Genomic DNA, 26751 nt, shown 5'->3' with positions numbered 1-26751 from the left:
TCACTGGCCTTCCCAAACCAATTTCAGCGTAGGTCGACAGAGGGCGCAGGAAAGGGGATACCATTTTCCGTCTTACCACTTAGGCCTTTCCAAGTGAAGGAGAACGTCAGGAGGTAAAGAGCGAAGGCGGGGACTAAACTCTGCGCAAGGGAACTGTCAAACCCAGGCGTGGATTGGCCGTGTCTTCCGGCATGGAGCTGTCACGTGAGGATCAATGGTCAGCTGACTACGGTCCAAATTCCGCCGGGAAGTGCAGACGGAGCCAAGAGCTGATGTTGATTGGTGGAGGAGGATCCAGAAAGGTAGCACCTCAAGGCGGGTCCTTGGCGGTGAGGACTACGATTGGCTTACGCGGAGTCACGTGGTCTGCCCCGGTAGCACCAGGAAGAGAGTAGGGTGCCGTACGCGGATGCATACGCATGCGTTAAAGCATCGGGTCGCCAATTAGAGGCCGTGAGTCACGGGCCGGCGCGCGGCGGCTGGCGAGGGCGTGGCCGACGGGGCGCGCGCCGCGCTACGACGCCGCTGGTTGGCCAGTGCGAATCACGTGGTTCTGGGCCGCATTGAGGCGCGCGCCGGTGCGACGTCAACGCAGACCACTAAGCTGTCCAGACCTGGGTACCGCCGCCCGGCCGCAGCTGAGTCCTCCGAGGGCCCGGGTCGGGCCGTTTGTTGAGTACCTTTGCGGCCGCCATGGACAACTCCGGGAAGGAAGCGGAGGCGATGGCGCTGCTGGCCGAGGCGGAGCGCAAAGTGAAGAACTCACAGTCCTTCTTCTCGGGCCTCTTTGGGTAAGAACCGCGCCGAGGGGTCCGGCCGGGACCTAGACTGAGAGGACAGAGGAGTCATAGACCGGGGCGGCGATAGAGACGAAGGGCTCGAACCTAGAGGACGGGGTGGGGGCGGCTTGCGGGGTTACGTGACATGGTCTAAGGCAGCAGAGGTGACACCGGCCGAGGGCCAGGGTGCCCGGGTTGTGGCATTGGCAGAATAGTTTGAGGAGAGTCTGTCCCAGATGGTAGAAGGGCCCTGGGCTGAGGACACCCAGGCCGAGGCGACACCATCTGGAGGCAGGAAGGGGACCCAGGTTGAAGATGGGCCAAGGGGCTGGTGGAGAACCTGGGCCGAGGGAGTATGGTCTCAGGCCTTGAAGGGGACCTGGCCTGCCGGGACTGAGGGAACCTGGGAGGGCAACCAGGTCAAGAAGCCTTTTGGAGCTCTAGGAGAACCTATTTGAAGTATCCCAGACGGGCGTCTTGGGTCCCTGGGACTGAGGACCCCTGCCTGAGGGCTTCACCTTTCCAAGGCCTGGGGCGGTGGATTTGTGTGAACGCAGGCTCAGGGCGCAGGGCTAAGGTGATCCTGGGATGATGAGCCCAAGTCTGAGATGTGTGAGGTGTCTGGGATGGGTATGGCCTTGGTCACGGCTGAGTAGTGTAAGGGGACCTGACACCCTGAGATCTGAGCAGAGGAATCCCTGGGGTGATGGAGTTACGGCTTCTGAAGAAGCCTGGACTGGGAGGCTGGAGACTAAGGTGGGGTGAGGCTTGATTTAGGAACTGGAGGGTTAAAAGGGAGAGATGAGGGAGATGAGTAAACCAAAAGGGGCCGAAGGCCTGCTGTGTGATCCTTGAGTAAGGATTGGGTGGGCACTGTGAGTAGGATGAGAGTGGCGTGCCCAGGATACCGCTGAAGGGGTCTGGGAGGCAGAGCCAACACCTGCAGTGCGGCAGACGTTTCACAGAAAGTTCGTGTTGGCTCGTAAAAGTTGTTTGGCTGGCCATCCTTTGAGGCATTTTAGTGGCTTAGGAGTGTCAACAGCCATTTCCTGACCTTGGGTAAGCTGTTTAATTTCCCTGTTACAGGGGAGCTTAGTGAAATCTATCTCAGGTTTGTTCCTAGTATAGAATAAGAATGCAAGTAAAGTGCTTAGAATTGCGCCTGGGACGTGGTTATCACTCTGAGAGTGCTAGCTACCATTAGTGTTACTTCCGGGAAGGAAACAGGTGTGGAGCCTGTACGGGGCTGGTGGGGATCAAGGTAGGGGTCTGATGGGAGAAGTGGGGATGGGGGGGGGTCAGAGCAGGGAGAAACGGTGTGATGAGAGAGGAGATGAAAGAGATTGGGAACGGAACTCCGGGCCATGGAGACTTAATAGGGTGAGGGGAGGGGGCTTGAGGCCCCGGGTGGAGGGAGAAGAAGGCCGCGGAGGACTGAGGAGGGTTGTGTTGCTCATCGGCCTGGGAGGAGAGCTGCAGTAGGCCGGGTGAGTTTGTAGTGAGTTAGGAAGAACTGTGAGGAGGGGGCCTCATGGAGCCTGGCAGCAGAGACAGGCAGAGGTTGGGGAGGGCTGTGAGGCTGGGAGAGTCATCCAGAAGGCTGGGGAAGGGGCTTGCGGGGAGGACCAGGGATTGGGAGACATGGTGTTAGGAGGTTGGTAAGAAATGAAGTGGGGGAGGGTTCTTTCCAGGAAAGGAGATGGGAGCCGCTCGTTGTTATTTGAGGGTGGATTATGTTTAGTGAAAGAACTTGAGTAACCTGGCTGAGAATTGCCTGGTGTGGAGAAACATCCGGGGCTGATGGCCTGTATTGATTAGGTGAGAAATGTTTTATTTTGGAGGCTAAGAGTGGGGAGAGGGTATGTGTGTTTCTGCTTCCTTCACAAGGGGAGAAATAAAAGTGCAGTGTTCTGGGGTGGGGCTAAGAGCTCAGTTTTCGGTAATGGTTTTCCTGGGTGGCTTTTGGTGTCTGGTCCCTTTGGACTGGGGGTTAGTGTACTGTTGGGCCGTGCTTGGAGGGAGCAGCTGAGTGAGACCCTGAAACACCTGCCACCTGGTTGGGAAGGCAAGATGAATGCTTGCTAAAACACTAGTAAAGCAAAATTGTCAAATGTGACTAAGGGCTAGATTCTGTCGTTTGTGGGAGGTTCCTGACCTGAGAGGAAGCTGCATGAGCTGAAGGAAGGTTCTGGTGAGGTGTGAGCTGGGCCCCAAGGAACCCTAGGTCATGCTAAGGGAGTGGGGGCTGGGGAAGGTGTTCTAGGCAGAGGGAATTGTGTGAACAGAGGTCTAGTGTGAGGGGAGGTTCTGCCCGAAATGATGGGGAACCAAGATCTAAAGGGAACAGGGATGGCTCCCCAGAGGAGAGACCTCCATCTGGGAGGATGAACAGGAGTTCCAGGGGTACCCTCTGGCGGGGGAGCACTGCTTCAGGCAGAGGATACAGTTTGAGCAAGGCCCAGATGAAGGTTTAATGCAGGGGCTTCCGTGTTAGCCCATAAACGTAGAATGGGCAGAAGGGGGTGAGACTGAACAAGAACCAGGCCCAGTCCTGGAGGGTCTTCTGACAAAGGGCTTGGATTTGAGGAGGTGTTGGAGAGTATTGATTTTAATGGGGGCCTGTCTTAGCCTGTTCAGGCTGCTGTAACAAAATACCATAGGCTCGGTGGCTGATAACCAACAGAAATTTATTTCTCATGGTTCTGGAGGCTGAGAAGTTCAAGATTATGGTGCTGACAGATTTGGTGTCTGATGAAGACCTGCTTCCTCATAGACAGCTATTGTTTCACTGTGTTCTCACATTGTGGAAAGGGCGGTGGGAGGGGTGAACTAGTTCTCTGGGATCTCTTTAATAAGGGCACTAATCCCAATCATGAGGGCTCCACCCTCATGACCTAATCTCCTCACAAAGGCCCCATCTCCTCATACCATCACCTTGGAGGTTAAGGTTTCAACACATGAATTTTGGTGGGGGACCCAAGCATTCAATCCATAGTAGGGCCAGTGCTGGAGGGTTCCCATTTGCCTTGTAGAAAGGACTGCAGCAGCTGGTGTTGGGGAGAGTGAAGACGGTGACAGTAATAATAGCTGATAACGTTTATTAAGTGCTCACTCTGAGTCCGAGTCCGGCCTGGGCCAGGCGCTTTACCTGTGTCCTCACATGTAGTCCTCACGACATCCCCGTGGAGGTGGACAAATGGGGGCTTAGAGATATTGGTATATTTGCCCAGTCCTCTGGTGAGTGGGAGATCGTGTTCACACACTGTCCTGTCTGATCCCAAAGCCCTCTTGCTGCCACACAAAGTTTGTCCTTGATGCTCTGGCCCATTTCAGGGCACTCCGTTTAGGGAGGATGTTGGCTAACTAGGCGTCTTAGGGAGCTTTCCTTCCTCTGATTCCCCCATCTTCCCCACCCACGTGACAGTTTTCTCCAAACATCTGAAAGAAAGAGCAGGTGTATTCATCCCAGACCCTTCAGCTCCAAGAGCGGTTGCCATGGTGCAAGGCTAGCGCACAGGACAGGGATGCAGACGGAGACCGAGACCCTCCTGACCAAAGCCTGTCTGCCGGAGGGGCCAGCCCGAGAGGACTTGCCTCATGGGCGGGAACCACTCCTGACACCTTCCCTCTGGAACCGGGGTTGCTGGGGTTCAGCGTTTCACAACCCGCTGTGGCTTCCGAGGACTGGAGCGGGGAGTGTCAGGGCTCAGCTTGTCCCTCTTGCTCCTCCTTCCCCTTTCAGGAACCTCAGCGATGACAGCAGTCCAAACTGAGAGGTCTCTGCTCATGTCAAAAGGGCCAAGGAGGGTTGCTCCCGCCTGGGATCGGGGGCAGCCCCGTCACCTTGGCTGTTAAGGCCTTCTTTGCTCTTCGTTGTTTCTGGACTGCCAGACACTAGGGGGCTTTGGTGCACCAGCAGCCTGGGAGGGAGGCTGTACCAGCCGGCTCACAGATCCGAGCTGCTTCTGTACCTTCCCTCCCCTCCTCAGCTCCCCAGCCAGGGCTCAGGAGATGGGAGAGCAGCCCAGACTTCTGCTCTGGAAGCAGAAAGGTGGCGATTTCCCAAAGACGATGCAGTTGTGGAAAAGGAGAGGGGAGATGCAAGATGCGCTTTTTCTTCCTTCCTGCTGCCTGTCTCCCGAGGGATCCAGACTTCTTGCTGTACCCCTTCGGGATTGCGCAGATTCCAAACAGTGGTTCTGTTCCTGGTGCTTTTTCTCGTCCCTGACATCTCCCCGTGACCCCTTCCCCCAAATCCAAAATAAAAACTTCTTTCCACTCAGATACCAGTGTGTTTAGCTAAGTTTCTTCTTTGAACTGAAGATCATAGTAATACCTACTTCGTAGGATTGTCCTAAGGAGAGAATGAGGTTATGCATGTGAAGCGCTGCAAGCATGGTGCCTGACCCTGGTGGGTGCTTATTAAGTGCTTACTATTATCAACAGTATTAGTATTGGGTATTGTGATTGGAAGTTGAGCCCGAGGCGCTGGAGAACTAGAGATAACGGGGTGCTTTCTGTGCACAGACAGCAGCCTGCAGATCAAATGTTGACACAGTTCCTGCTTGAACCGCTCTTGGGCACCAGCAACCCCTGGGAGCCCTGGAGGCTGGCTTTCCTGAGGCAGAGATTGCGGCCAAGGTCCTCTGGGTAGGTGTCCCCCATCCAGGACCCCCCTGGGCCCTTGGCTGAGGAGTGCCGGCTTCCAGACCACCCTCCACCTGCAGAGCACGCAGGACCCCGGGGTGCCGGTGAGCTGGGCACCGAGGTGACTCGCTGTCCCCTGCCAGCTGCCAAGATCCACAACTTCAAACGCAGCCTCTCTTGCCTGGGCTCAGAGTGGAGGCTTTCCTGAGGGGACACAAGGCTTCCAGGGGAGCCGGCTGTCATTTCCCTGCAGTCTGAGGGTTCTGCCTCTCTTGATGGATGGGACCCTGCTGTCTGCTCACACAGAGGTTTCGACACTCCTGTTTGGAGTGGGGCTACTGAGAGGCAAGGGTCTTTCCAAAACATCTTTTAAGAATAGGAACCATTGGGCGCTCTGGCTGGGATGAAGGAATCCTGTTGGGTTGCAGAGGGCATCCGTATAAGAACCATGGGAAGGCCTGCTGGGCCGTGTGGGAGGCGTGGCCGCTGCCTTTGAGCTCACGGGCAGGAGGGCGATGGCCCGGGAACCAGCCCCATCAGTGTGGTGTTCAGTGGGTGGGGTAGGTGGGAGGCCCCCGGCTCTGTGGAAGCCAGGGGAGGGGCGCCGCTTAGCTAATCTGGAGGTAAGGCGATGAAGCCCACACTGCGATGCGAAAGGAGAACATTTCCAGAAGCTGCTCTCTCCGCCAGCCTGAAGCGAGTGATGCTCTCGTTGGCTGAGCACCTGCTGTGTGGCAGGCGCTCTCCTGGCTGCTGCCTGCGGGGGCAGGGGGTGTTCCTTGTGCCTCCAGCAGGCCTGCCGGCTGTGGTGTCTTAGCCCCACTTACAGCTGAGGAAGCAGAGGCCGGGGCACCACGAGCCAGCACCGGAGCCCAGGCCTGCCTGACTGTGGTCCTCGATTTTTCCACCCACCCTGAGCGACTCTAGAATTCCCATTGCCGGGCGGCCGGCAGCCCTTGGGGTGTATTTCTCCTCCTTCATATAATAGCAGCTGTTTGAGCGCCTGCCCCGGGCCTCACTGTGCTGTGTGCCAGGTACTGCGCCTTCTCATCCTCGCGAGACGCCTCCCAGGTCAGGCTCATTGTCTCTGTGTTACAGATAAAGAAACCAAGGCTCAGGGATCACTAGCCCAAGGCCACACAGCTAGCAAAGTGCCCAAGGCTGACCTCAGCCCAGGTCTCTCGGCCCCCAAGTGCATTCTCTCTCTCCCCATTGCCCGTCCAGGCATTTCACAGCTGGGCACTTAGTGTGTAATACTGGATTCTTCCGTCGTTCCTGGGGCCCTACGGGAGCTCGATGCACCGCAGAGCCAGAGGGGCAGCAAGGGGCTTAGCGCTCATGGGCGATGGAGGAGGAGAGGCCGAGAGATGCCCAGAGACCCTGCGGCTCTGGCTCTGCCAGCCCCGGTGCAGTCGGCAGGGGGGCGAGGCTGGGGGGGCCGCTGCTCCCGGTGCCAGGGGCCTGTTTTCTGATGTACCTTCAGCCTGCCACTCCGTGAGGTGGGCTAGGGCTCAGCGGGGGGCTGGCTTAATGACTCCCTCGGGGCCTCGAGGCTGCTCAGGCTGGCTCCTGCTGAGAGCAGCATTTCCTCCTCAGATGAGGGAAACCTGAGCAGCGCTGGCTGTTTCATCGACCGGAGAGGCCGGAGCAGGCAGGGAGCTTGTGCGCCCCCTCCTTTTCCAGAAGACTCTCGGACACAGGGAAGGAAGCTTCCTGGATCACAGGGTGAGCAAGAGGCAGGGCAGGTTCCCCGGCCCTGCCGCTTCCCGGCAGCATCGGCTTGGGCCAGCCCCTTCACCACTGTGAGCCCCAGCTTCCTCCTCTGTAAGCCAGGGTCATACCTAGAGGGTGACTGTGAGGTTCTCTGTACTGCTTCAGGTGGCACCTGGCAGGCCACTGTAATGAGTCGTGAGGATGCACAGCAAAGGAGAGGAGGTCGGGGCCGTACCGGCCCTTGGGTCCATTCTTCCCGGGGACCTTCAGGCCGAGGAGGGGGCTGAGGGCAGGTGTCTATGGCGCCGCAGAAGGACAGGGGTTTAGGGAGTGTCGGGGACCTAACATGGGAGTTACTCCACCTGCCTTGCCTTCTGAGGCCCTCAGGAGACTGCAGGTTGGGTGGGTGGCTTGTTTCTGGGAGCCGGGAAGTGCCCAGGGGATGGAGAAAGGAAGGAGGGAGGCTGAGACTCTGCCCTGCGGACCCCCTGGCCCGGGTCCCACCAGGCTATCTGTGCATGCCTGGCACCGCCCCCTTCCCTCCATATGGCAGCCACTGGAGGATGGTAGCTGTGCCTGGGAGACCTGAGACTGCTTCCTCCGCCTTGCGGAGGGGAGAAAGCAAAGCTGAGTGGGGTAATTATAGACAGCCCTGCACCAGCCTGGCCCAAACCAGTTCCCTCTATTCCCAGTGTGGCTCAGAGCTGTGTGATGGGAAGGACGGAGCAGAGGCAGTTTGGGGGGATCGGTGGGGGGAGGGACAGTCAGCTCTCACAGGCACTGCCACCTGGGCTCTTCAGAAGATGCAGGGCCAGCTAGCCCCTCTGGCCCTTGTGCAGGGGTCCGAGGGAGGCCTGGTTTCTTTCCCTCAGCGAGTTTGTGGGTTTTGTCGGGGAGGCCACTCTTAGATAAGTGACCTGAAGTGACCTGACCAAGGAGAGAAATCCTGTAGTAAACAATGCAGGTGTATCACATGCGGAGACAGCTTGGAAAAGCAGAGGAGCTGGGCTCTTCTTCCTTCTGCCTGTTCTTGCCTTGCAGAACGCTCCTTATTATAGGGCCTAGACCCTTGTCCTTGCTTCCAGCATGGGGTCCCCCGTCCACCTCTCCAGCCTCAATGCCTGCCACTCCCTGGACCATAGCCATCCTGGTCCCCTTCTCTTCCTTGAACTGGCCGAGTTTGTTTCTGTCTCAGGGCCTTTGCACGTGCTGTGACTGCTGCCTAGAATGTGCTTCCCGCTTCACATGGATGGCTCCTTCGTCATCTCTGGGGACTAAGCTTAAATCTCACATAGTCACAGCAGCTTGCCCTGACCTGCCCATTCAGAGAAGCCCCTCGTCCCCCGGTCCCTCTGCAGTTGTCTTGCTGATGTCCTGTTCACTGAGGGTCAGGCCCTTCTCCTTTGTTTGCTACTGTTACCTGCAGTGCTTGGCACGTGATAAATGCTCAGATATTTGCTCCCCAGTTGAATAAATGGCTATGTGAATGGTTTCTCCTTCAGGATTCGCCAGGGACCCGAGCCATATTACTTTCCCCTTTGATGACTCCACTTCCATCTCTAAAGCAAGAGGCTAGAGCTCCAGAGAGTCTCCTGTCATCGCCTGGTCATGGGAGTGGCCAGGACCCAAGCTTTGAGGGGAAGGAGAAGGCAGGCCTGGAGGCCTGAGCAGATGTTAATCCCTCTGGCTTTTCCACCCGCAGTTAGAATCAGTGAGCCAGCACGGGGTTGGCCCAGCTTAGTCTGGGATCATAGAATTTCAGCCCAGCAGCTGACAGGCCTTGTGTTCTGAGTCTGCCCCGTCCCACTGAGCTGCGACAAGCCAGCTGGGGCTGACTCTGCTCATTGTTATCACCGGGCTTTGGGCCTCTGCGTGGTGGGATGGGCCATTTCTGCTCCTCCGGGAACCTGAGCTTTTTCAGAGAATGTCTGGGTCTGGAGAGGACTTAATTGCACCCACAAGGAAGGGAAGGATGCGCTAGGGGACCCATGGGGTGGGCAGATCTGTGGTTCGGCCTGTGAGTGCACCTGACTCCTTTCAGAGAACCTTCCAGAGAAGATCCCCCAGGGGGTTTTGTAGCCTGGCCCCCAGGGACCCTTCTGAAATCTCTTCTGCCCAAAACTTGTGAAAGTTCCTCACCTCTCCAGGGCCGGGAGTGGGTTCACTCCAAACAGGGGCCCCAGGCCCAAGGCGTCTTGTGCAGCTGTGGTGGGAAGATGGGGGAACCCAGCAGGGTGGAGTGTGGGAGGTGTGTGTCACCACATCCCTCAGGGCTGCTTTCTGGGGACAGCAGAGGGTGGGTGCAGTGTCAGCACAGCCCCAGAAGGCAGAGGGGAGACTTTTCATCTAAAGCAGCTTACCTGGTGCGATTTGGATTCAGGAAGCCAGGATTCCAGTCCCAGCCACTCTGCCAGCCCGCCCTGGGGGTATTGCCTTCCGATGTTACCTGACATGGGACAAGTCACTGGTGGCTGCTTCCCAAGAGGTCAGTGTAGGTCAGCTTTTTCCCTCCCAGATTCGCCTGATCATCTGAATCATCTGAGGCCATTGTTACAAATCTTGATTGCAGGCCCCACCCAGACCTGCTGAGTGAGATCTCCAGGGAGGGTGACTCCGGGGCTCTGGTTTGATTATTATAACAAACATCTGATGTGCATCCAAAGCATGGGCACGCTGGCCCTGCCTCACCAGCAGTGCAGAGGGCAGGGGTGCTCCCCATACTGCGTCCAGAATTATGTCGGAGGCCCTCACCCTCTGTGGCTGGTGTCGGCAAGGTTCCAGGGCCAGTTGACACAGCGCTGAGGGCTAGGACAGTGAAGATGATTTATTTGTGTGGCTTTATTTTTTTTGTGCGGGGGGTGGCCGGTGGGCAGCCTCACAGTTTGTGGGATCTTAGTTCCCCAACCTGGGTTGAACCTGGGCCCCGGCAGTGAAAGCGCCGAGTCCTAACCACTGGACCACCAGGGAATTCCCATTACTTTGCCATTTTAAATAATCTTGTGCTGAACATCCTTGTAGCTTCTCTGCTTAGTTTCTTTGTTTTTTCTTTCTTTTTTTTTTTTTTAGTTTATTTATATATTTTTATTTTTGGCCGCGTTGGGTCTTCGTTGCTGCGCGTGGGCTTCTCTTTGTTGCAGAGCACAGGCTCTAGGTGTGCAGGCTCAGTAGTTGTGGCACACGGGCTTAGTTGCTCCGCGGCATGTGGGATCTTCCCGGACCAGGGCTCGAACCTGTGTCCCCTGCATTGGCAGGCGGATTCTTAACCACTGTGCCACCAGGGAAGTCCCTCTGCTTAGTTTCTTAGGATAAATTGCTAGGAATGTAATTCATTGCTGGATCACAGAACCCAACGTAAATGCTAATATTTAAAATATATACATATCTTTTTTCTCGAATAGGAAATATGCAGACGATTTTAAAATCCAGACAGTCCTAGCGAGGGATATGAGTCTGTCTCCCACACCTGGCACCCAGTCCTACAGACCCCACCTTAGAGAAAAATACTCTATTTTTTGTGTGTGTATTTTTCCAGAAATCTTCTATGTTTACATGTATGTTTCTGTTTTCACCCTCTTTTTCTGTTTTGTTTTAACACAAATGGGAACTTTCGGTGTACATATTTAAAAACAGTATTTCTTTATATGTCTGTATCATTATATATCTGCCTAGTCGTGAATTGGCAGCAACACGCTTTTAGGGTTGAGACGTCTTCATTGGACAGCTGCAGTGTGCAAGGGACAGGGTTAGGGCATTGAGGAAAGGACAAGGTGTCCAAGGATGGACTCTTCCCCCAGAATGCTTTGCAGTCTCGTGGGGAAAAGGGATTTGCAGAGAGCCTGGGATCCAGTGGTCAGCACCGAGCATCTGAGCAGAAAGTGGAGGAGACTGTCAGAGGCAGGGCTCCTGGGGGTGGTTGGGAAGGCCCCCCCCCCCACAGTGAGGGTCCAGCCTAGACCTGCCCAGCGAGGGCCTAGCCAGCCTTTGCATGGGGGCTGGGGGCCACCAGCTCCATCTCCCTTGAGCCCGGGCAGAGGCCTGAGCTGTAGCTGGACTTGGGAAGCTGGCTTCACGGGGACATGCTGGGGCTGGGGCCACCATCCAGCGGGCGATGTAAGGACACATCTCCACTGTCGCTGGGGCAGAAGGCTTGCTTCTTCCTTTTTTGGGGGGGCCTCACTGTGCAGCATGTGGGATCTTAGTTCCCTGACCAGGGATCGAACCAGTGCCCCCTGTATTGGAAGCTCAGTCTTAGTGAACCGCCAGACCCCCAGGGAAGCCCTGGCTTGCTTTCTCTTTGATACCAGATCAGATCTTTCTCTTACCTGTTTTTCCTTTCCCTTTTCCCAGAGGCTCATCCAAAATAGAGGAAGCATGTGAGATCTACGCCAGAGCAGCAAACATGTTCAAGATGGCCAAAAACTGGAGCGGTATGTGATCCCTGCTGGAGCGCCTCCATGGCTCTTTCTCCTCTTTCCCCTCAGCTTCCAGTCCCAGAGGCCTGGCTGAGGCCTCAGCCTTGCAGCTCCCCCACCAATGCCGTCTCCAGCTTTACAGGCCCACTGGCCTGCCATCTGGTCATTCCGAGCCCACTGGGTTATTTTACAACTTGGGTCACAGGGCCTTGGAATGAGAACTTAGAGGATAAGGATAAATAGATTATTGAATTCAGATAGACCCATGTAGATGATGAGCTCTTTGAGGGGTTTCTCCTTAAATTCAGAATTTCAGGTTTGCAACAAGGACCTACTACTATATAGCACAGGGAACTGTATTCACAATCTTGTAATAACCTATAATGGAAAAGAATCGGAAAAAAGAATATATATATATGTAAAATTGAATCACTGTGCTGTACACCTGAAACTAACACAATATTGTAAATCACCTATACTTCTACTAAAAAAAAAGAAAGAAAGAATCTCAGGTTTCCGTGGAAGCAGTTCCCTAATACTGCCATCAGAGTCTGAATTCTGGGCTGGGGATGATTCAAGTGGTTCCAATAATAACATTAATCATGGCTCCATTTATTGAGCACTCTCCTAAGCACCAGCTTGCATTATTTAACTGAATCATCACAGCAACACCATGAGCGTCAGTACCATTAACATCCCCATTTCACAGATTTGGAAACTGAGGCTTGGCCCAGCCCTTTGCCCAACACGCCACGACTAGTGAGTGACTGAAGCAGAATTCAGAAACCAGAACTCTGACTCTGGAGCTGGAGGGCTTAACCTGCCCCATGTGGCTTCCTGACCTTTGGAGCCAGAGTGACTTGGATCTGTGTCACAGCTCAGGCTGGCCACGTGACCCCAGGGAGGTTACCTGGCCTCTCCAAAACTGTTTCCTCCTTAGCACGGCAACAGGGAAAGGAACGGTCCTGACCCTGCGGGGCTGTCATGTGGGTTCATTGAGATCAGTCGTCCCCACGCAGAGCAGTCAGCCCAGCACAGTGGCAGCTGCGAGCTCCATTTCCCACTCCTATTAGCAGCACCCCTCCCTCTAGAGTGGGAGGGGAAGCCCTTAGAGAACTCCAGTCAACAGACTGGCAGACTTCAGGAGCACTTACAAGGTCCCCAGCCATCTGTGTGCTCTCACTCCAGTTGGGGCAAGACACACACACACAGACAGTATCATAGTATACTGGAAGGGCCTCTTCCCGGAAGAGGGCATCCCAGGTCACGTGCCTCCTGAGACTCTCACAGGCTGTGTTGGTGGGCGGAGTGGCCCTCCTGACTTGGCCAGGAGGGGTATGGTCAGACCCTGGCAAGGCTGGAGCTTGGGCGGCGTCCGCCAAGGAGAGGTGGGTGGGCAGGGAGGGGCTCTTTTTTTAATCTTTTGGCTGCACGGTGCGGTATGCGGGATCTCAGTTCCCAGACCAGGGATTGAACCTGTGCCCCCTGCAGTGGAAGCTCAGAGTCTTAACCACTGGACCGCCAGGGAAGTCCAGGGAGGAGCTCCTGGAGGTCCAAGGGACCAAAGACCTGTTTGGGAGCTACCTGCAGGCCTGGAAGAGAGGTTCAAAAAGCCAGCGCTCGAGCCCTTTGGGGGCTGACTTCATAACATGGCTTCAGACATCAGCAAGATTGGATCAAGAATATCAAGCAAAGACAGTGTTGAAACCCAGGGAGGAACTTTCCGACTACAAAGGAAACGAAACCTGGGATGGGGCTGTGAAGGCGGGGTGTGGAGGCACAGGGCAGAATGGACTGTCGTTTTCTGAGAATATTTTTGGTGTCCTGAAAATTAGAAGAGCTTTTTCCTAAGCTCTCATAGCATGTGTTATGCCTAGAGCCAGATCCTATGTGTATTTTTATATGCTCCTAAGGTAACAATACCATTAGAGAAAGAATATTTCTTTTTCAATCGCATAGATGGTGCTTCTCTCCTAAAATTTGTCACCTCCTTCCTTCCCCCAAATATTCAAACAAAAGTCTTAGGCCTTTTTTTTTTTTTAACTTTTCCCCCAATGATACTACTTCTCTGGAAATTTTGCACTCAAGTTTGGAGCCCTTAAAAACAAGAAAGAAATCATGCATAGTGAAAACCTGGGTGGCTTTGTCTAGCCTCCTGCTCTGTAGGTACAGGATGGGGGGCAGGCCCTCTTGTCCTCTTCCAGGAATTCTGTGATTCGGACTCAGCTGGAGGAGGACGAAGGGCAGGGGCCTCAGGACTGAGCTGGCATTGGCCATTGGAGCTCCCAGTTAGCACAGCCCCTACCCCTTGAGGAGGAGGGGTCCCGCTGTCTCCCACAAGTCAGATAGGTTAGGAGCCGGAGACGTGGGAACAGGATGGCTTGGGGCGCCTGGAAGGTGGCAGTTCGCAGCTGAGTACAGGACAGCCTGGGCTTCAGGTGTGGTCTCCGCCTCCCTGCACCCATGGGCATTGGTCCCCACACTCTCAAGTTCGTGGCATCTCCGTCCTGTTTCCCTTTCTGGACGTGAAGCCCCTGGGGGAGTGGACATTGTGAGGCCTCCTTGCCACTCAACCTGCTGCGACTCTGGACGAGGGACCGGCATGTGGACAGAGGCAGGGGAGCCGGAGAGTTAGATTGAAAGGGCTGGGGGCCGTGCGGGGAGAAGTCAGTCTTGGAAGGGGAGAAGCAGTGGGGGGTCTGGGGTAGCTGTATCCTGATTGCCACTCTCTTCCCCAGCACCCCCGAGCAGCCCCATCCCACGGTTCAGCCGGCACTCTGCCGGGGATGCTGTTTCCAGGCTTCCCTGGGCCGGGGGTGCGGGCAGCAGCTCTGGGGTCAGGAGGCCCGAGGTCGAGGCCCGAGGTCTAGGCCTGCACCTCGGCTCACCCCGGCCAGGCTCTTCCTCTCTCGGCGACTCTGCCTGCCCCTGGAGAGCTCGACCACCTCCCCGGGCCCTGTCTGAGCAACCTAAAACGTGGAGCCCCCCCCCTAAGACGGGGATCCCCCTTTTCTGTTCCAGCTGCCGGAAACGCCTTCTGCCAGGCAGCCCAGCTGCACCTGCAGCTCCAGAGCAAGCACGATGCGGCCACCTGCTTTGTGGACGCCGGCAACGCGTTCAAGAAAGCCGACCCCCAAGGTGAGGGCCTCTGTGGGCTGCTGGAGCTGGCAGCCCAGAGCGCCAGCTGAGCCCCAACCCAGAGGAGGCCTCAGGTTTCCGACCCAAGATAGTAGGCAATAGGCTGGCCCGGAGGCGCTGGCGCTCTAACTTCAGAATTGGCTCCCTTCCGGCTGGCGTTGGCATCGCGCTCCAAGCCTCCGCCTCCCCTTCTGCTCTGTGCCTGCAGCTGATCGCTCCCCTCCCCTCCTGGAGCCTGGGAGCATTTGGGAGTGGGAGTTACATTTCAGACCCACCGCATGCCAGGAGAGAGGAAAGTCTGTTCTGTTGTCAGAATTAACATGCGAGAGGGGGTGGGAGGGGGTTCAGAGACCAGCCAGGTAGGAGTTGCTGCCGAAAAAGGAGCGGAAATTATCCTAACCTGGCTTCCCTACCCCCTGGGGGGTGGGGATGGGGTCAGAGAGAACCGATCCCAGAGATGTAGCTGCAGAGAACAAGTTCCTTAAAATGAGAGCGTGCTGGGGACAGAAGCCCAGTTTGGGACTGACTCACTGTGAGGAAACTGTTTTTGTCCCCCTGGGCTCATTCTGAAGTAGAAGCGCAACCCAGTGGGTACCAGACTTCTGGATTTCGTGGAGCTGGAATTTTATTTATTTTTTTTGTGGTACGCGGGCCTCTCCCGTTTTGTGGCCTCTCCCGTTGCGGAGCACAGGCTCCGGACGCACAGGCTCAGCGGCCATGGCTCACGGGCCCAGCTGCTCCACGGCATGTGGGATGTTCCCGGACGGGGGCACGAACCCATGTCCCCTGCATCGGCAGGCAGACTCTCAACCACTGTGCCACCAGGGAAGCCCGGAATTTTATTTTATTTTATTTTATTTTCATTTATTTATTTATTTATTTATTTCCCGCTTGCGTCTCCCCGGAATTTTATTTTTTAATCATGGTGCCAGACATTGGTTGCCAACTTTTAATTTTAACAAGCTCATTTTTATTTTTTGCGGTACGCGGGCCTCTCACTGCTGTGGCCTCTCCCGTTGCGGAGCACAGGCTCCGGACGTGCAGGCTCAGCGGCCATGGCTCACGGGCCCAGCCACTCCGCGGCACGTGGGATCTTCCCGGACCGGGGCGCGAACCCGTGTCCCCTGCATCGGCAGGTGGACTCTCAACCACTGCACCACCAGGGAAGCCCAACAATCTTATTTGTTTAAATGACCATCTACTATCACTATTCACTCATAAGAGAATGGGAAATATATGAATATTAATTTTTTTAAAAGAAAGGACATGCATCACCTTGGGATAAAGGCCTATCCTTCCCAAGAAAGGGCAGTTGTCACCAGTGCCCGGGGGTCTCTCCAAGGATCTGTGAGCACTGGTTCACACACCAGCACTGGGGAATTGGTGGTGGATTCGTTATCGCCATCGGGACATCTAGTTCCCCGTGGAGGATTTGGCGTCTGTGTGGACCAAGTAGCTGTTCTCTGTTCCCAGACTTGACGGGTGGTTCCTGTGTAGCCGGGTGTCTCACACGTGTGAGCTCAGGCTCAGCAAGAACCGAGGGGAGGCCTTGTGACTGGGTGGGCCACCGTCGCTCTGCACAAAGCTAAGTGCACCTGGCTGGCAGCGCTGGGCCACAGGGCCATGTGGTGATGTGATGATGACCCAGGGTGACCTTGGGTTTGTTTTCAGCTCAAATCACCCAGGGAAGTCTGTGCGTCCCCCGCAGAGGGCCCCCACCCCCAGCCTGCCTTCTCTCTGGGAAACTGGTCAACCTGCAGACGCTGCCCTAGCATCTGTGACGTTCAGGTGCTGCTCCAAAGTGACTGGAAGGACTGATGTCTGGGGCGGGAGCTGAGGCTAGGCTTCATGGCATGTGCACAGCGCCACTTGCTCTTCAAACAAGCCCCTGTGCTTCTGGGGGACAGGCCCCACCTGGCACCATGATGTCGCGTCCTTCCCCAGCTTTTGACCTGAGCCTTTTCAGCTAGCAGCAATGCTCTGCAGGGTGTGTGGGAGGTGCTAGGGCCCGGGTCTGGGGTGTGGCCCGGTGCCTAGCCTCTGGAAGCGTGGAGAGTGGCTGAGGCGTCGGTGGGAAGGCAGCAGTGGTTAGGTGTGGTGACGTGCCCATCTTGGGGCTCAGAGGCCAACTTGGTTTCTCTAGGGATCAGATCAGCGAGCCTGGTTCTCTGCCCTGGATGCTGAGGTGGGAAGGGGTGGATTTGGTGCTGGCGGTGGCTCTCAGGGAACAGGAGGCGCTGTGGCACAGGGGAGAGCCTAGTGTGGGCAGAGCCGGGAGCGGTGCCGGCTGGGGCTCCAGCTTTCTGGTGCTGAGCCGGGAGCGGTGTTGGAGCGGCAACGTCCCTGCACCACCGCATCTCGACTGTCCACCCCAGTCAAGGAGGGTGGGGCTCACTGTGGTCTCTGAGGCCCGGGGGAGCCTGCTCCCCTGTGACCTCGGGGAGACACCTAATCTTTTGAGTCTCCATTTCCTGGTCTGGTAAAGCAGAGACCACACGTAAGATAAAGCATAGACGTGCCCAGCACAGCCCCTTGAGTGTGATAAACGTCCAGTACGGGGCAGCCCTCGGCTCCCATCAGATGGGAGCCTGGCCTGGACACCCCCTGCCTCCACCCCGCGCTGCTTGCCGTGTGAAGCAGAGCCGGAGGGCCCATGTGGATCACTGCCGCGTTTCCCCAAGCAGGCGGCCAGCTCCCCGGGGCCTTGCTGCTTGCCTCACCTGCCTCAGAGGCCTCGCCCTGTGTCAGCACTTCGTACAGGAGTCCTGGAAACGCCCCCCTCCCCACCACCGACAGGCAGCTGAGCCTGTGCCTGGGACTGCCAGGGTGGAAGGAAGCGATTAGGTGCATGTCACTGCTCTCCCTCTGCGAGTCTGCCCTGAGTGTGGGCCGAGGGTGGCCTGCTGCCTCCTTGGTGGCTGAGGGCAGAGGGGGCAGGTGATGACCACAGCTGTCATTGGTTCTCAGCCACTGCCGGCTGCTATGGGTAGACTCAGGCCAGGGAGGCCTCTTACCCTGCCCGCCTCATAGCTGGGCCCAGGGGTGCGTGTGTGCGCACACGTGCACCCAGGGCAGGGCAGTGGCCAGACCCCCACTTGCCCTCCCCCATGTGCTCCCCCACCCTCACTGCCAGCCTCACTGGATACCTGCTGTGTACCAGACACGTGGCGTCTTCCTTCTACCCATTCCACTTCTTCGTGGGGTTCTGCGATTTGCCCCCTTGTACTGAGGAGACCTGTCTCCCTAAGCCAGCGCCTTCCCCTCTCTGGGCCTCAGCCCTCCCTGCCCACCTTCTGGGGCTGGATCATTCCCAGAGCCCCTTTCTGGCTCCCAGTTTCTGCAGGTGGCTGGTCGGGGGCAGGTGTGCCGGGGTGCGCGGGCTGTTCACCCCCGGGGTCCTGGTGACCGGAGATAAGCTGGTTTAGCCAGTACGTTAGCAGGTAATCCGCTAGTGCTCTGGCTGGGGTGGCAGCTGGCAGCCTGCCGCTTTCAGAGACAGCTGTCCTGGAGCGAGGGGACTCAACCTTGTGACTCCATGCTGCTGCCTGCGGGTAAGCCTTCTTCCCCTATTGCCACCGCAAGGGCCGTCTTGCTGACGACACTCCAGGCCAGTGCCAGCAGGCCCGGGGCGGCCGCTGCAGGGGAGCCTGTCCTGCCAGGGGAGCTTCCGGCCTCCCCCTCCAGGGCTGCTAACCTCACCCGGGCAACCTTTGCCACTCTGCCCATAGGTGCCTGCTTGTGCGCCCCATCGTTCCAGGAGAGGGAGCCTGTGAGTCGCTTGCAGGGGGGACCTGCTGGCCGCATCCAGCCCCCTGGGTGGAGAATGGAGCAGGGTGGGGTGTGCACAGGTCACGCACTGCAGCCCTACCCCTGGTTCCTTATCCTCCTTACCACTGGGTTGCCAGCTCGTCAGTTACTTCCAGAAATGCTCTGTCACAAAATCTGTGTGTGTGTTTTAAAGTAACACTGCTTCAGGCTGTATTTGTTTGTGGTGTTCTCTCCCTTTTCTCCTTCTCTGCCCCTTTTTGCTTTCTTTCTCTCTTCCCTGCTGCCTCAGGCTTCCCCCATCAGCCTCAGAACCTTGACCCAGTGGTGTATGCTCTCTGAATATTTTAGGGGTCCCGAGGGGGCTTTCAGAATTGGACCCGACCTACCAATCCTCCCTCCCCCAGAGTAGTGCTCACAGACACCCCCTTTTGGCCTGTAAATTTGGGGAGGGCGCTTGTGGACTCCCTGAAGGGCCAGCCACAGGTCTGGGCCTAAGAGCCTCTGTTCACATGTCTCCCTGCGTGACGAGACCATTAGCCCCTTGAGAGCAGACACCGGGCCTGCAGTTTCTTTGCAGCATCTCAGCCCAGTGGGCCCTGCTGACTTTGGAGACCCCAGCGGCAGACCAGGGGGCTTACAAATGCTGGACTGTGGGGTGAATTTTCAACCTTGCCCCAGCTCAGAGCCCACCTGCTGTGGTCTGTCCAGGTTCTCTGTCCGTCTCCTTCCATCTCCCCCAACACCCTTTCCTCCTGAGATGCATTAAAATGGTGTTAAAAAAAAATCCACCCGAGAGCTCATCTCTATCTGCTAGAAAATGCCACCCACTCATGCTTCCCTCTATCCTCCAAATAACTTGTCAAAAAAAAAAAAAAATGCCTTTCCCAAATTTAAAAACTTGCAAAAGGTGGTACAACAAAGGTACCCCAATTCTTCCTCCCAGGTGCCACCCCAGTGTGTGTGTTTTGTCGGTGAAACCTGTGGCTTGAGGAGCCAGCAGGCAGCAGTGCCAGGCGGAGGAGGGTGCAGAGGGCTCTGCTGCAGGCTGGGATGTGGGCAGAATAGTGGAGACCCCAACCGCAGGGGCATCAGCATCACAGCACCCAGCCGCCTCCTGCCGCAGACGGAGGCCAGGGGATGCAGCTGGTTCAGGGTCCCACCGTGAAAGGGTGGCAGAGCCCAGGTGGGACCTGGCCGTTCCTCCGATGTCAGCCTTTGCCGCCTCTGCCGGCAGCTCATCCTCAAGGGCAGGGCCTTGGCAGGTCTGGCCCAAAACACCCATGGGAGTCTGGCCACCAGCTCGCTATGCCCTGTCCCAGGGGTTGCTGGGAAGGTGGTGGCGTCGTGTTGGCCCGAGGGAGAGGGCAGCTGTATCAGCAGGGCTCCCCTGAAAGCATGTGCCCGGCAAGTCACAGCAGAATAAATTAGCCTGACCAGGTTTCCTGCATCTCGGGGATCCCCTCACCTTCCCTCCCTGCTCAGGTGCGTAGCCCTGGCCTCTCCCAGTGCAGCCCTGCACCTTCCTCCTCTCCTCGGCCTCTGCTGAAATGACTTCACCTTCTCATTTCTCCTCCCTGCCTTCCTTTTTCTCTCCCCAGAGGCCATTAACTGCTTGATGAGAGCAATTGAGATATACACAGACATGGTAAGGGTCACTGCGTGTCCTGTCCACCCCGTTCCAAGTCCTACCATATTGCCCCAGCCTCCCCTCTCCTCCTCCGGCCCTGAGAGCAGGCGGGAGACTGGCAGGGTGAGGGGTGTCACCGGAGCCGGGCTGGGCTGGCTGGGTCCTCACGCAGCTCCTCACCAGTCTGGCTCCTGGTGGCAGCTCCCAGCACGTCACAGGGGCTGGCGGCCCCTCCCCAGGTCCTGCCTCTGGCCCCCCACAGGCCGTCGTTGTCCTCACTCGTAGACGTCACTGCTGTTGGGGTCCTCGCGTATCCGGTGCGTTTCCCTTTACCCAGTCACCCGCCGCCAGCGTCCCATTTGATTTGGGGAGGGTAGGCAGGGCCCAGAGTCAGCTCAGCCCCTGCCCTGCCCCAGGGAGCATCCCCATCGACAGATGAGGTCCAGAGAGGCGGCTGCTGGCCTGAGGCCAGGGAGCCAGGACAGTGGACCAAAGCCAGGCCCTGGCTCCTGTCAACTCCACTTTTTGCCCCTTCGCACTCTACCTTTGTCAGACCCCTCCCTTGGGCAGGAGCGTGGGCCCTGCCTCCTGCCGGGTCCAGGGCCATGCTGTAGTAGTGTCGTTACAGCAGTGGTAGCGGCTGCCATGTATTGAAGCAGATGCTCTGAGCTGGGTGGTTTAGTCTCCCCTACAGCAGCCCCGTGAGGTGGGCACTGTTGTCATCCCGTTTGACAGTCAGGAAAGAGGGTCCCAGACAAGAGACGTGACTCGCTCAGGGCCCCACACCTACCAACAGGAGTCGCTGAGACCCAAAACTAGTCCTGGCTGAGCCCAGGGCCTTGCCCCTTCCTGCTGCCCTCAGCAAGGAGGTAGCCATGGACCAGGCTCGTGTGTGAGTGGCGGGCCAGGCATCTGGACCCCCACCGGGTGGAGGCAGGTAGGAGGTGCTCAGCCCCTCTGGGAGCTGGAAGGCATCCTTGGGGAAAGCCCTGGGTGCCTGCAGGGGAAGCTGGAGCAGGGGTTGACCTGTGAGAAGGGCTGTGTGGCCACACGGGACAGGGAGGCCGGGAGGGAGGCTGTCTCTTAGGCAGCGGGGAGCCTGTACCAGGTGACTCTGGGTTGGTCCTTCCGCCTCTCTGGACCATCTGTCACATGCCTCCTTGGGCCAGAGCTTCTGGCAAGTCCCTGTGCAAACGTTACCTCGGTGTTGCTCCATCTGCCTGTGTCCCCTGGAGACTCTGTGGAGGGACATGCCCACTGTCACCCAGTCAGGGCAGCACTCGGACCCAGGCCGCTCATGCTAGAGCCTCCCTTTTAAGCCCCGTGCCCCTCTGTCTCTTGGGACCTTCTTCTGCACACCTCCCCTCCCAGGGGCGGCTGAGGATCCAGCTTCGGGGACCCGGAGGGGTGTGGTTGAGCTGGGACGGGGCACTCAGGACGCCCTTCGTCCTGAGGGCTCCTTCCCACGTCTCACCCAGGGCCGGTTCACCATCGCGGCCAAGCACCACATCTCCATCGCTGAGATCTACGAGACGGAGCTGGTGGACATCGAGAAGGTCAGTGGCAGGTGGGGCCAGGCCAGTGACCGGGGAGGGCTGCCTAGGCCAGTCCTCTGAGACCAGGACAGGAGCACGGGGCACCGGCAGAGCCTGGGTAAAGGGCTCCGGTGAGTCCCGGGCCATATTGCGCCCAAAGGTGATAAAGGCTGCATTGGCCCCTCGCCCTCCCCCCACCGCCCGTGTCTCCCCAGGCCATCGCCCACTATGAGCAGTCTGCAGACTACTACAAAGGCGAGGAGTCCAACAGGTACCCCTCCTGCCCGCCCCAGCCCCTCGGTGAGGGCCCCAGACCCTGCTACCACCCACCTCCCTCCCCTCTCTCTGCCCCATTCAGCTCTGCCAACAAGTGTCTGCTGAAGGTGGCTGGTTACGCGGCGCAGCTGGAGCAGTATCAGAAGGCCATTGACATCTACGAACAGGTGGGGGCAGGCGGGGCGGACATGGCGCCCCATCCTGCCTGCCAGTGCCCCTCGTCCTGTCTCTCATCCTCTCCAGTGCCCTGCCCTCCCCCCCCATTCTCTGCACTTCCCTCGGTCATCCCCACGCCCTCACCCTGTGCTCCGCCTGGCTGAACACTCTCTCCACCCACGACCCCATGCGGTGTCACCGCCCTCTTCCTAGACGGGCCCTTCCCACACTCCTCACAGGGCGCTTCCCAGGCAGCCCCAGAGTGAGGCCAACTCTGAAGAACCAGAGTCAGGGAGAGAGTGGGAAGAATTGCGAGGCCCGGGGTAGCCAGAGGCAGCTGAGGAGCCTGCTAGAAGGGGCCCGGGAGGGGGTGTCCCCTGGGTATGCAGGCTCCCCTCTGCTGGGCGGGGAGGGCTGGGGTGGGGGGGGGCCGGCCGCCCTGGTGGGCTCAGCCTGGCCAGGAGAAAGGCAGGCAGCTGGCCTCGGAGGAGAGCGGGGCGGGCGCCGCCTCTCATGTTCCCGCAGCCTGCCACCCCTCTGCCCACCGATGTGCCAGCCTCCTGTCGGGCCTGACAGCAGGGCCGCCTCTCCCTCCACCATCGCGGGCGCCTTGGGAAGCCCACGGACACCTGGCCTCAGCCCTGTGGCCACACCCCCACTCCCCATCATGCCCTGGTCCTCGGTCACTCACAGACTGGTTGCTGACTTCCCCAGGGCCGGTCTCTCTTCTCCCTGCCCTCAGGGTCCTGGGTTAACAGGGCCCCACTGGGGAACAAACCCACTTCCCAGCTGGCCCCCAAGTGCCTGGCAGTGACCCTGGCCCTCTGGCTGCCCGCCTCCTCGTGCCTGCAGGTGGGGACCAATGCCATGGACAGCCCACTGCTCAAGTACAGCGCCAAGGACTACTTCTTCAAGGCGGCTCTCTGCCACTTCTGCATCGACATGCTCAACGCCAAGGTGAGCCCAGGCCCAGGGGCCCACCCAGAGCTTACCCCACCCCCCCACACACAGGGTGACTGCCCTTGGAGCACAGTGTCTGTCACTAGGCCGAGTCACCTCTTTCCCCTCCGGAGGGTAAGCCCCTCACTCACGTCTGGCCCCTGGCATTCGGCCTTTGAGCAGGAAATGCTTGTTTCTATCCCTGATTTCACTCGCTCAGTCCCTGTAGCCTTTGAGTTTCCAACTCCCGACTTGCTCAGTGCCAGGCTTTTTCTTTTGTGGGAGCACTTTTTGAGTCCTTACCGCACCCCATGAGGTTGATACCATGGTTGCCCCATTTTACAGTTGAAGACACTGAGGCTGAAACCAGAGTCCCTTGTTCAAAGCACATGGCTAGTAAACTGCAGCCCCAGGATTCCAGATCTTTCTGACTCCCAGTGTCATGATTTGAACCAGAGCCTAAATGCCAGACCCGCTTGTTCTCAGGGCTTCTTAGCAAGAGAGGGGTCCGGGCTGGGTGAGGGGTTGGAGAATGGCCAGGGAGAGGAGCTGGGTTCTCCTGGCGTCTGGGATTTCTTGGCGTCTCCAGCTGCCCCATCCTCAGCCACATGGTGTGTCTGAGCCCCACCCTTGCTCCCTTTGCCGGCATCCGGCAGGGCAGGTGAGAGCTTGGGCTTTGGGGTCAGGCCAGTTCAGATCCCCAACACGTCCCCTGTGCCCTGAGGTCACTACCATCTCTGGATCTGTTTTCTACTTTCAAAATAGGGTCACCATCGTTTGACCCTCCCCGGGTCCTCGTGAGGGTTAAACGTGAGAAGTGCCCGGCGTCAGGCCTGACACATAGGATGGGCTGTTATGAGGCAGTACCAGGCAGTTGTTGCCATTGCCCCTACCCTGGGTGGATCGGGTGCAGGAGAGGCACTGAGCACCGGCCTGGGGAACCCTCCTCCCTCCCCCAGGCCCCCGCCACCCCCCGTCCCCTGCAGCTGTCTCTGCAGCCAGGCTTGCACTGAGCTCAGCTCCATGAAGCACAGAGCCCAGTGTCACTGGAGGCTGGGGGGTGGCGCAGACAGCTGACTCGGGGCCAGAGCGGCCCCCGATCCCCTCGGCTGCCGGGCCAGCTGCTCCGAGGGCCCTTCTTTATTAACTTGTCCCCTTCGACCTCCCCTCCACCCTCGCCGACACTCAGCTCGCTGTCCAGAAGTATGAGGAGCTATTCCCTGCGTTCTCCGACTCCCGGGAGTGCAAGCTGATGAAAGTGAGTGCCGGGGGCTCAGGCCAGCGCTTTCCTGCGTCTGCGCTTGGAGCGGGACGTGTGGATGGGAGTCTGGAGGCTTGGCTCTGGTTAGCACGATCACCGAGATTTGTACAGTACTTTTCAAGGGTCTTTTGTTTCCCCCTCGTCTGCCATTTGGGTCACCAGTTTCTGGATGAGACAAGTAAGATTCAGTCAACGATGGAGCTGGGGGCAGAGCTGGGAGGCTGCGGGATCTCACACGCACACGGGCACGCGTGCACACGTGATGTTCTGTGTTAGTGATGCGGAGGGCAGGGCTGGAACACAGCCCCTTTCTTCCTGTCAGCATGGGAGTCCCCCGGACTTTCACTCACCCAGATAGTGTGCGTGTGAATCTCATCCAGGTCAGGCCTCAGGCCAGCCTGGGCCCCTGAGCCCCACCTGCCATTCTCTTGCAGAAATTGTTAGACGCCCACGAGGAACAGAACGTGGACAGCTACACCGAGGCGGTGAGTGGCTGGCAGGGGTGGCTGCCCTTGTCAGATGTGGTCCCATGAATTTCACACTTTTTTTTTTTTTTTTTTTTTTTTGCCGTACGCGGGCCTCTCACTGTTGTGGCCTCTCCCGTTGCGGAGCACAGGCTCCAGACGTGCAGGCTCAGTGGCCATGGCTCATGGGCCCAGCTGCTCCGCGGCATGTGGGATCTTCCCGGACCGGGGTACGAACCCGTGTCCCCTAGCATCGGCAGGCGGACTCTCGACCACTGCGCCACCAGGGAAGCCCAATTTCACCCGTTTTTATCTCCAGTCCCAGCCCCTGGCCATGAACTCCTTTCTCCAGTCGCTGCAGAATCCTCACAAGTAGCCCCAAGAGGTGCGGGGAGTGTTCTCCGCTTTTTAGAGATGATGGCACTGAGGCCTCTCGGGGCCAGAGCTGGGGTTGGAGCCCATATCTGTCTGCTCCTGAAGGCCAGGGTCTTTGCACCACTCAGAGTCCCCCTGGGTGAGCAGTTAAGGCTGTCTCACATCAGGCACTTCGGGTGGTCCTGGATGTGCAGGGAGGGAGGGAATGAGTCGCATCATTCCCTCTCCCCTCCCCGACAGCAGGAGGGAGGAGGAGCAAAGGGTGCCGGAGAGGCAGCATTGGGAGGGTCCCCCTTTCCAGCAGCTTCCCCGATAGAACCGTCCCATGGAGATGTTTCTCCCTTTCCTTACCCTGTTCTGAGCTTTCTGGAACTCAGTTACATCCAGCTTAGGCCCACGTTATGTCTTCCAGACTGTATCTGTCAAGCATGTCTCTCCCTGGGTGCCCATCACCAATCGTAGGCCTCTGAATGATGACAGAGACGAAACTTGTCAGGTCCATCCCGCCGCTTCGTCATGTCTCCAGGCCTCAATTTCCCATCCGTAAAACAAGAAAACTGGACTTTTTTTTTTCAACCATAAAATCTTTCTTCCCCCCAAGGGAAGCCTCACGCCCAGGCCAGTAAAGACACAGAAGGGAGCCGCCCCGGCTTGGGTCGGGGCCCACACCTCCCCTTGCTCCTCCTCGGGGACTGAGGCTGACAGGGACACGCCTGGAGGCTCTTGGGAACAGAGACCATGGGCTAGGATTGGTGACAGGGCGGGAGCCAGGCGCGGGGTGGGCCGCCCCTCCTGACACCGGTCCCCCGGCGCACACAGGTGAAGGAGTACGACGCCATCTCCCGGCTGGACCAGTGGCTCACCACCATGCTGCTGCGCATCAAGAAGACGATCCAGGGCGACGAGGAGGACCTGCGCTAGGCCCGCCTGGCCCCCTGGCACCCATCTCCCTGCCCCGTCCGCTCTCCCCCAGCCTGGCCCTCCAGTGAGGATCACGAAGAGCCCAGAGAGGTGGGGCCCGAGACGTTGGCTGCGAGACCTTCCCTCCTCCCCGCCAAGGAGTCTCGCAAGCCACGGTGCAGGCTCCGCACTGCTTCGGGGGCCCCTGAGGCTAGGCCCGCTGGCCAGACGGTCATACTCTGTTCCCGCCGCATCCCTTGCCCCCTGCCCCTTTATTTAAGCCCCCGGAGGTACCCTTCTCCCCCCCGACACGCAGAGTCATTGATGCAGACCTATTTGCTGTGGGTGCTGCCAGGGGTCAGGGTCAGCATCTGGCCCCCCATCTCCCAACCAGCTGAGTCGTGAGGTTGGTGTCTGTCTCTCTACCTTTGTCCCCCAGCCGAGCTCTGAGCCCACGTAGCCGCCGTGATTTGCTGTCACTGCTGGGGGTGGGTTCCTCCCCCAGCCAGCACGGGAGCCTCCCAGCCTCCTGCAGCCCTCACCTCTCAGAGTAGTCCCAGGCCCTGGAGCTCCGAGGGTCATCCCCATGCCCACCCCTCCATCTCCACCCTGCGCTTCGAGGTGTTGTTGGTGGGAAGCTGCAGCTGCCTGAGGAAGGAAATAAAAGACAACACTTGTGCATGAGTCTCTTCCTCCTCACCTCTGCTCCCTCCTCACCCTTCAGGGCCTGTGTCCCCTCTCCCTGGCCCTCCCACCTTGGG

General features: G+C 58.1%; 1 protein-coding gene across 4 annotated transcripts; it reads left to right on the top strand.

The window, feature by feature from the left end:
• Positions 1–389: 389 nt before the first annotated feature.
• On the top strand, positions 390–26674 carry NAPA (NSF attachment protein alpha). 4 transcript variants are annotated; one of them, XM_027080002.1, is made up of 13 exons: positions 574–791; positions 5307–5429; positions 11487–11566; positions 14573–14689; positions 20056–20102; positions 20324–20401; positions 21563–21640; positions 21835–21890; positions 21978–22062; positions 22904–23008; positions 24180–24248; positions 24686–24736; positions 25910–26674. In XM_027080002.1, the coding sequence occupies exons 1-13, from the start codon at positions 694–696 to the stop codon at positions 26009–26011; spliced, it is 1089 nt and encodes a 362-aa protein (XP_026935803.1). In that variant the 5' UTR covers positions 574–693; the 3' UTR covers positions 26012–26674. The 4 variants fall into 4 exon arrangements, with proteins under 4 accessions (XP_026935806.1, XP_026935803.1, XP_026935804.1 ...); XM_027080003.1 differs by lacking the exon at positions 20324–20401 and having other exon boundaries at positions 577–791; positions 25910–26669; XM_027080004.1 differs by lacking the exon at positions 5307–5429 and having other exon boundaries at positions 579–791; positions 25910–26669.
• Positions 26675–26751: the final 77 nt, after the last annotated feature.

The sequence above is a fragment of the Aethalodelphis obliquidens genome, unplaced genomic scaffold (genome assembly GCF_003676395.1).
Source record: "Aethalodelphis obliquidens isolate GAN/ISIS:26980383/991018 unplaced genomic scaffold, ASM367639v1 scaffold43, whole genome shotgun sequence".
Taxonomy (NCBI): domain Eukaryota; kingdom Metazoa; phylum Chordata; class Mammalia; order Artiodactyla; family Delphinidae; genus Aethalodelphis; species Aethalodelphis obliquidens.
Note: the sequence above shows the minus strand (reverse complement) of the source record. Positions and strands in the feature narration are given on the sequence as shown.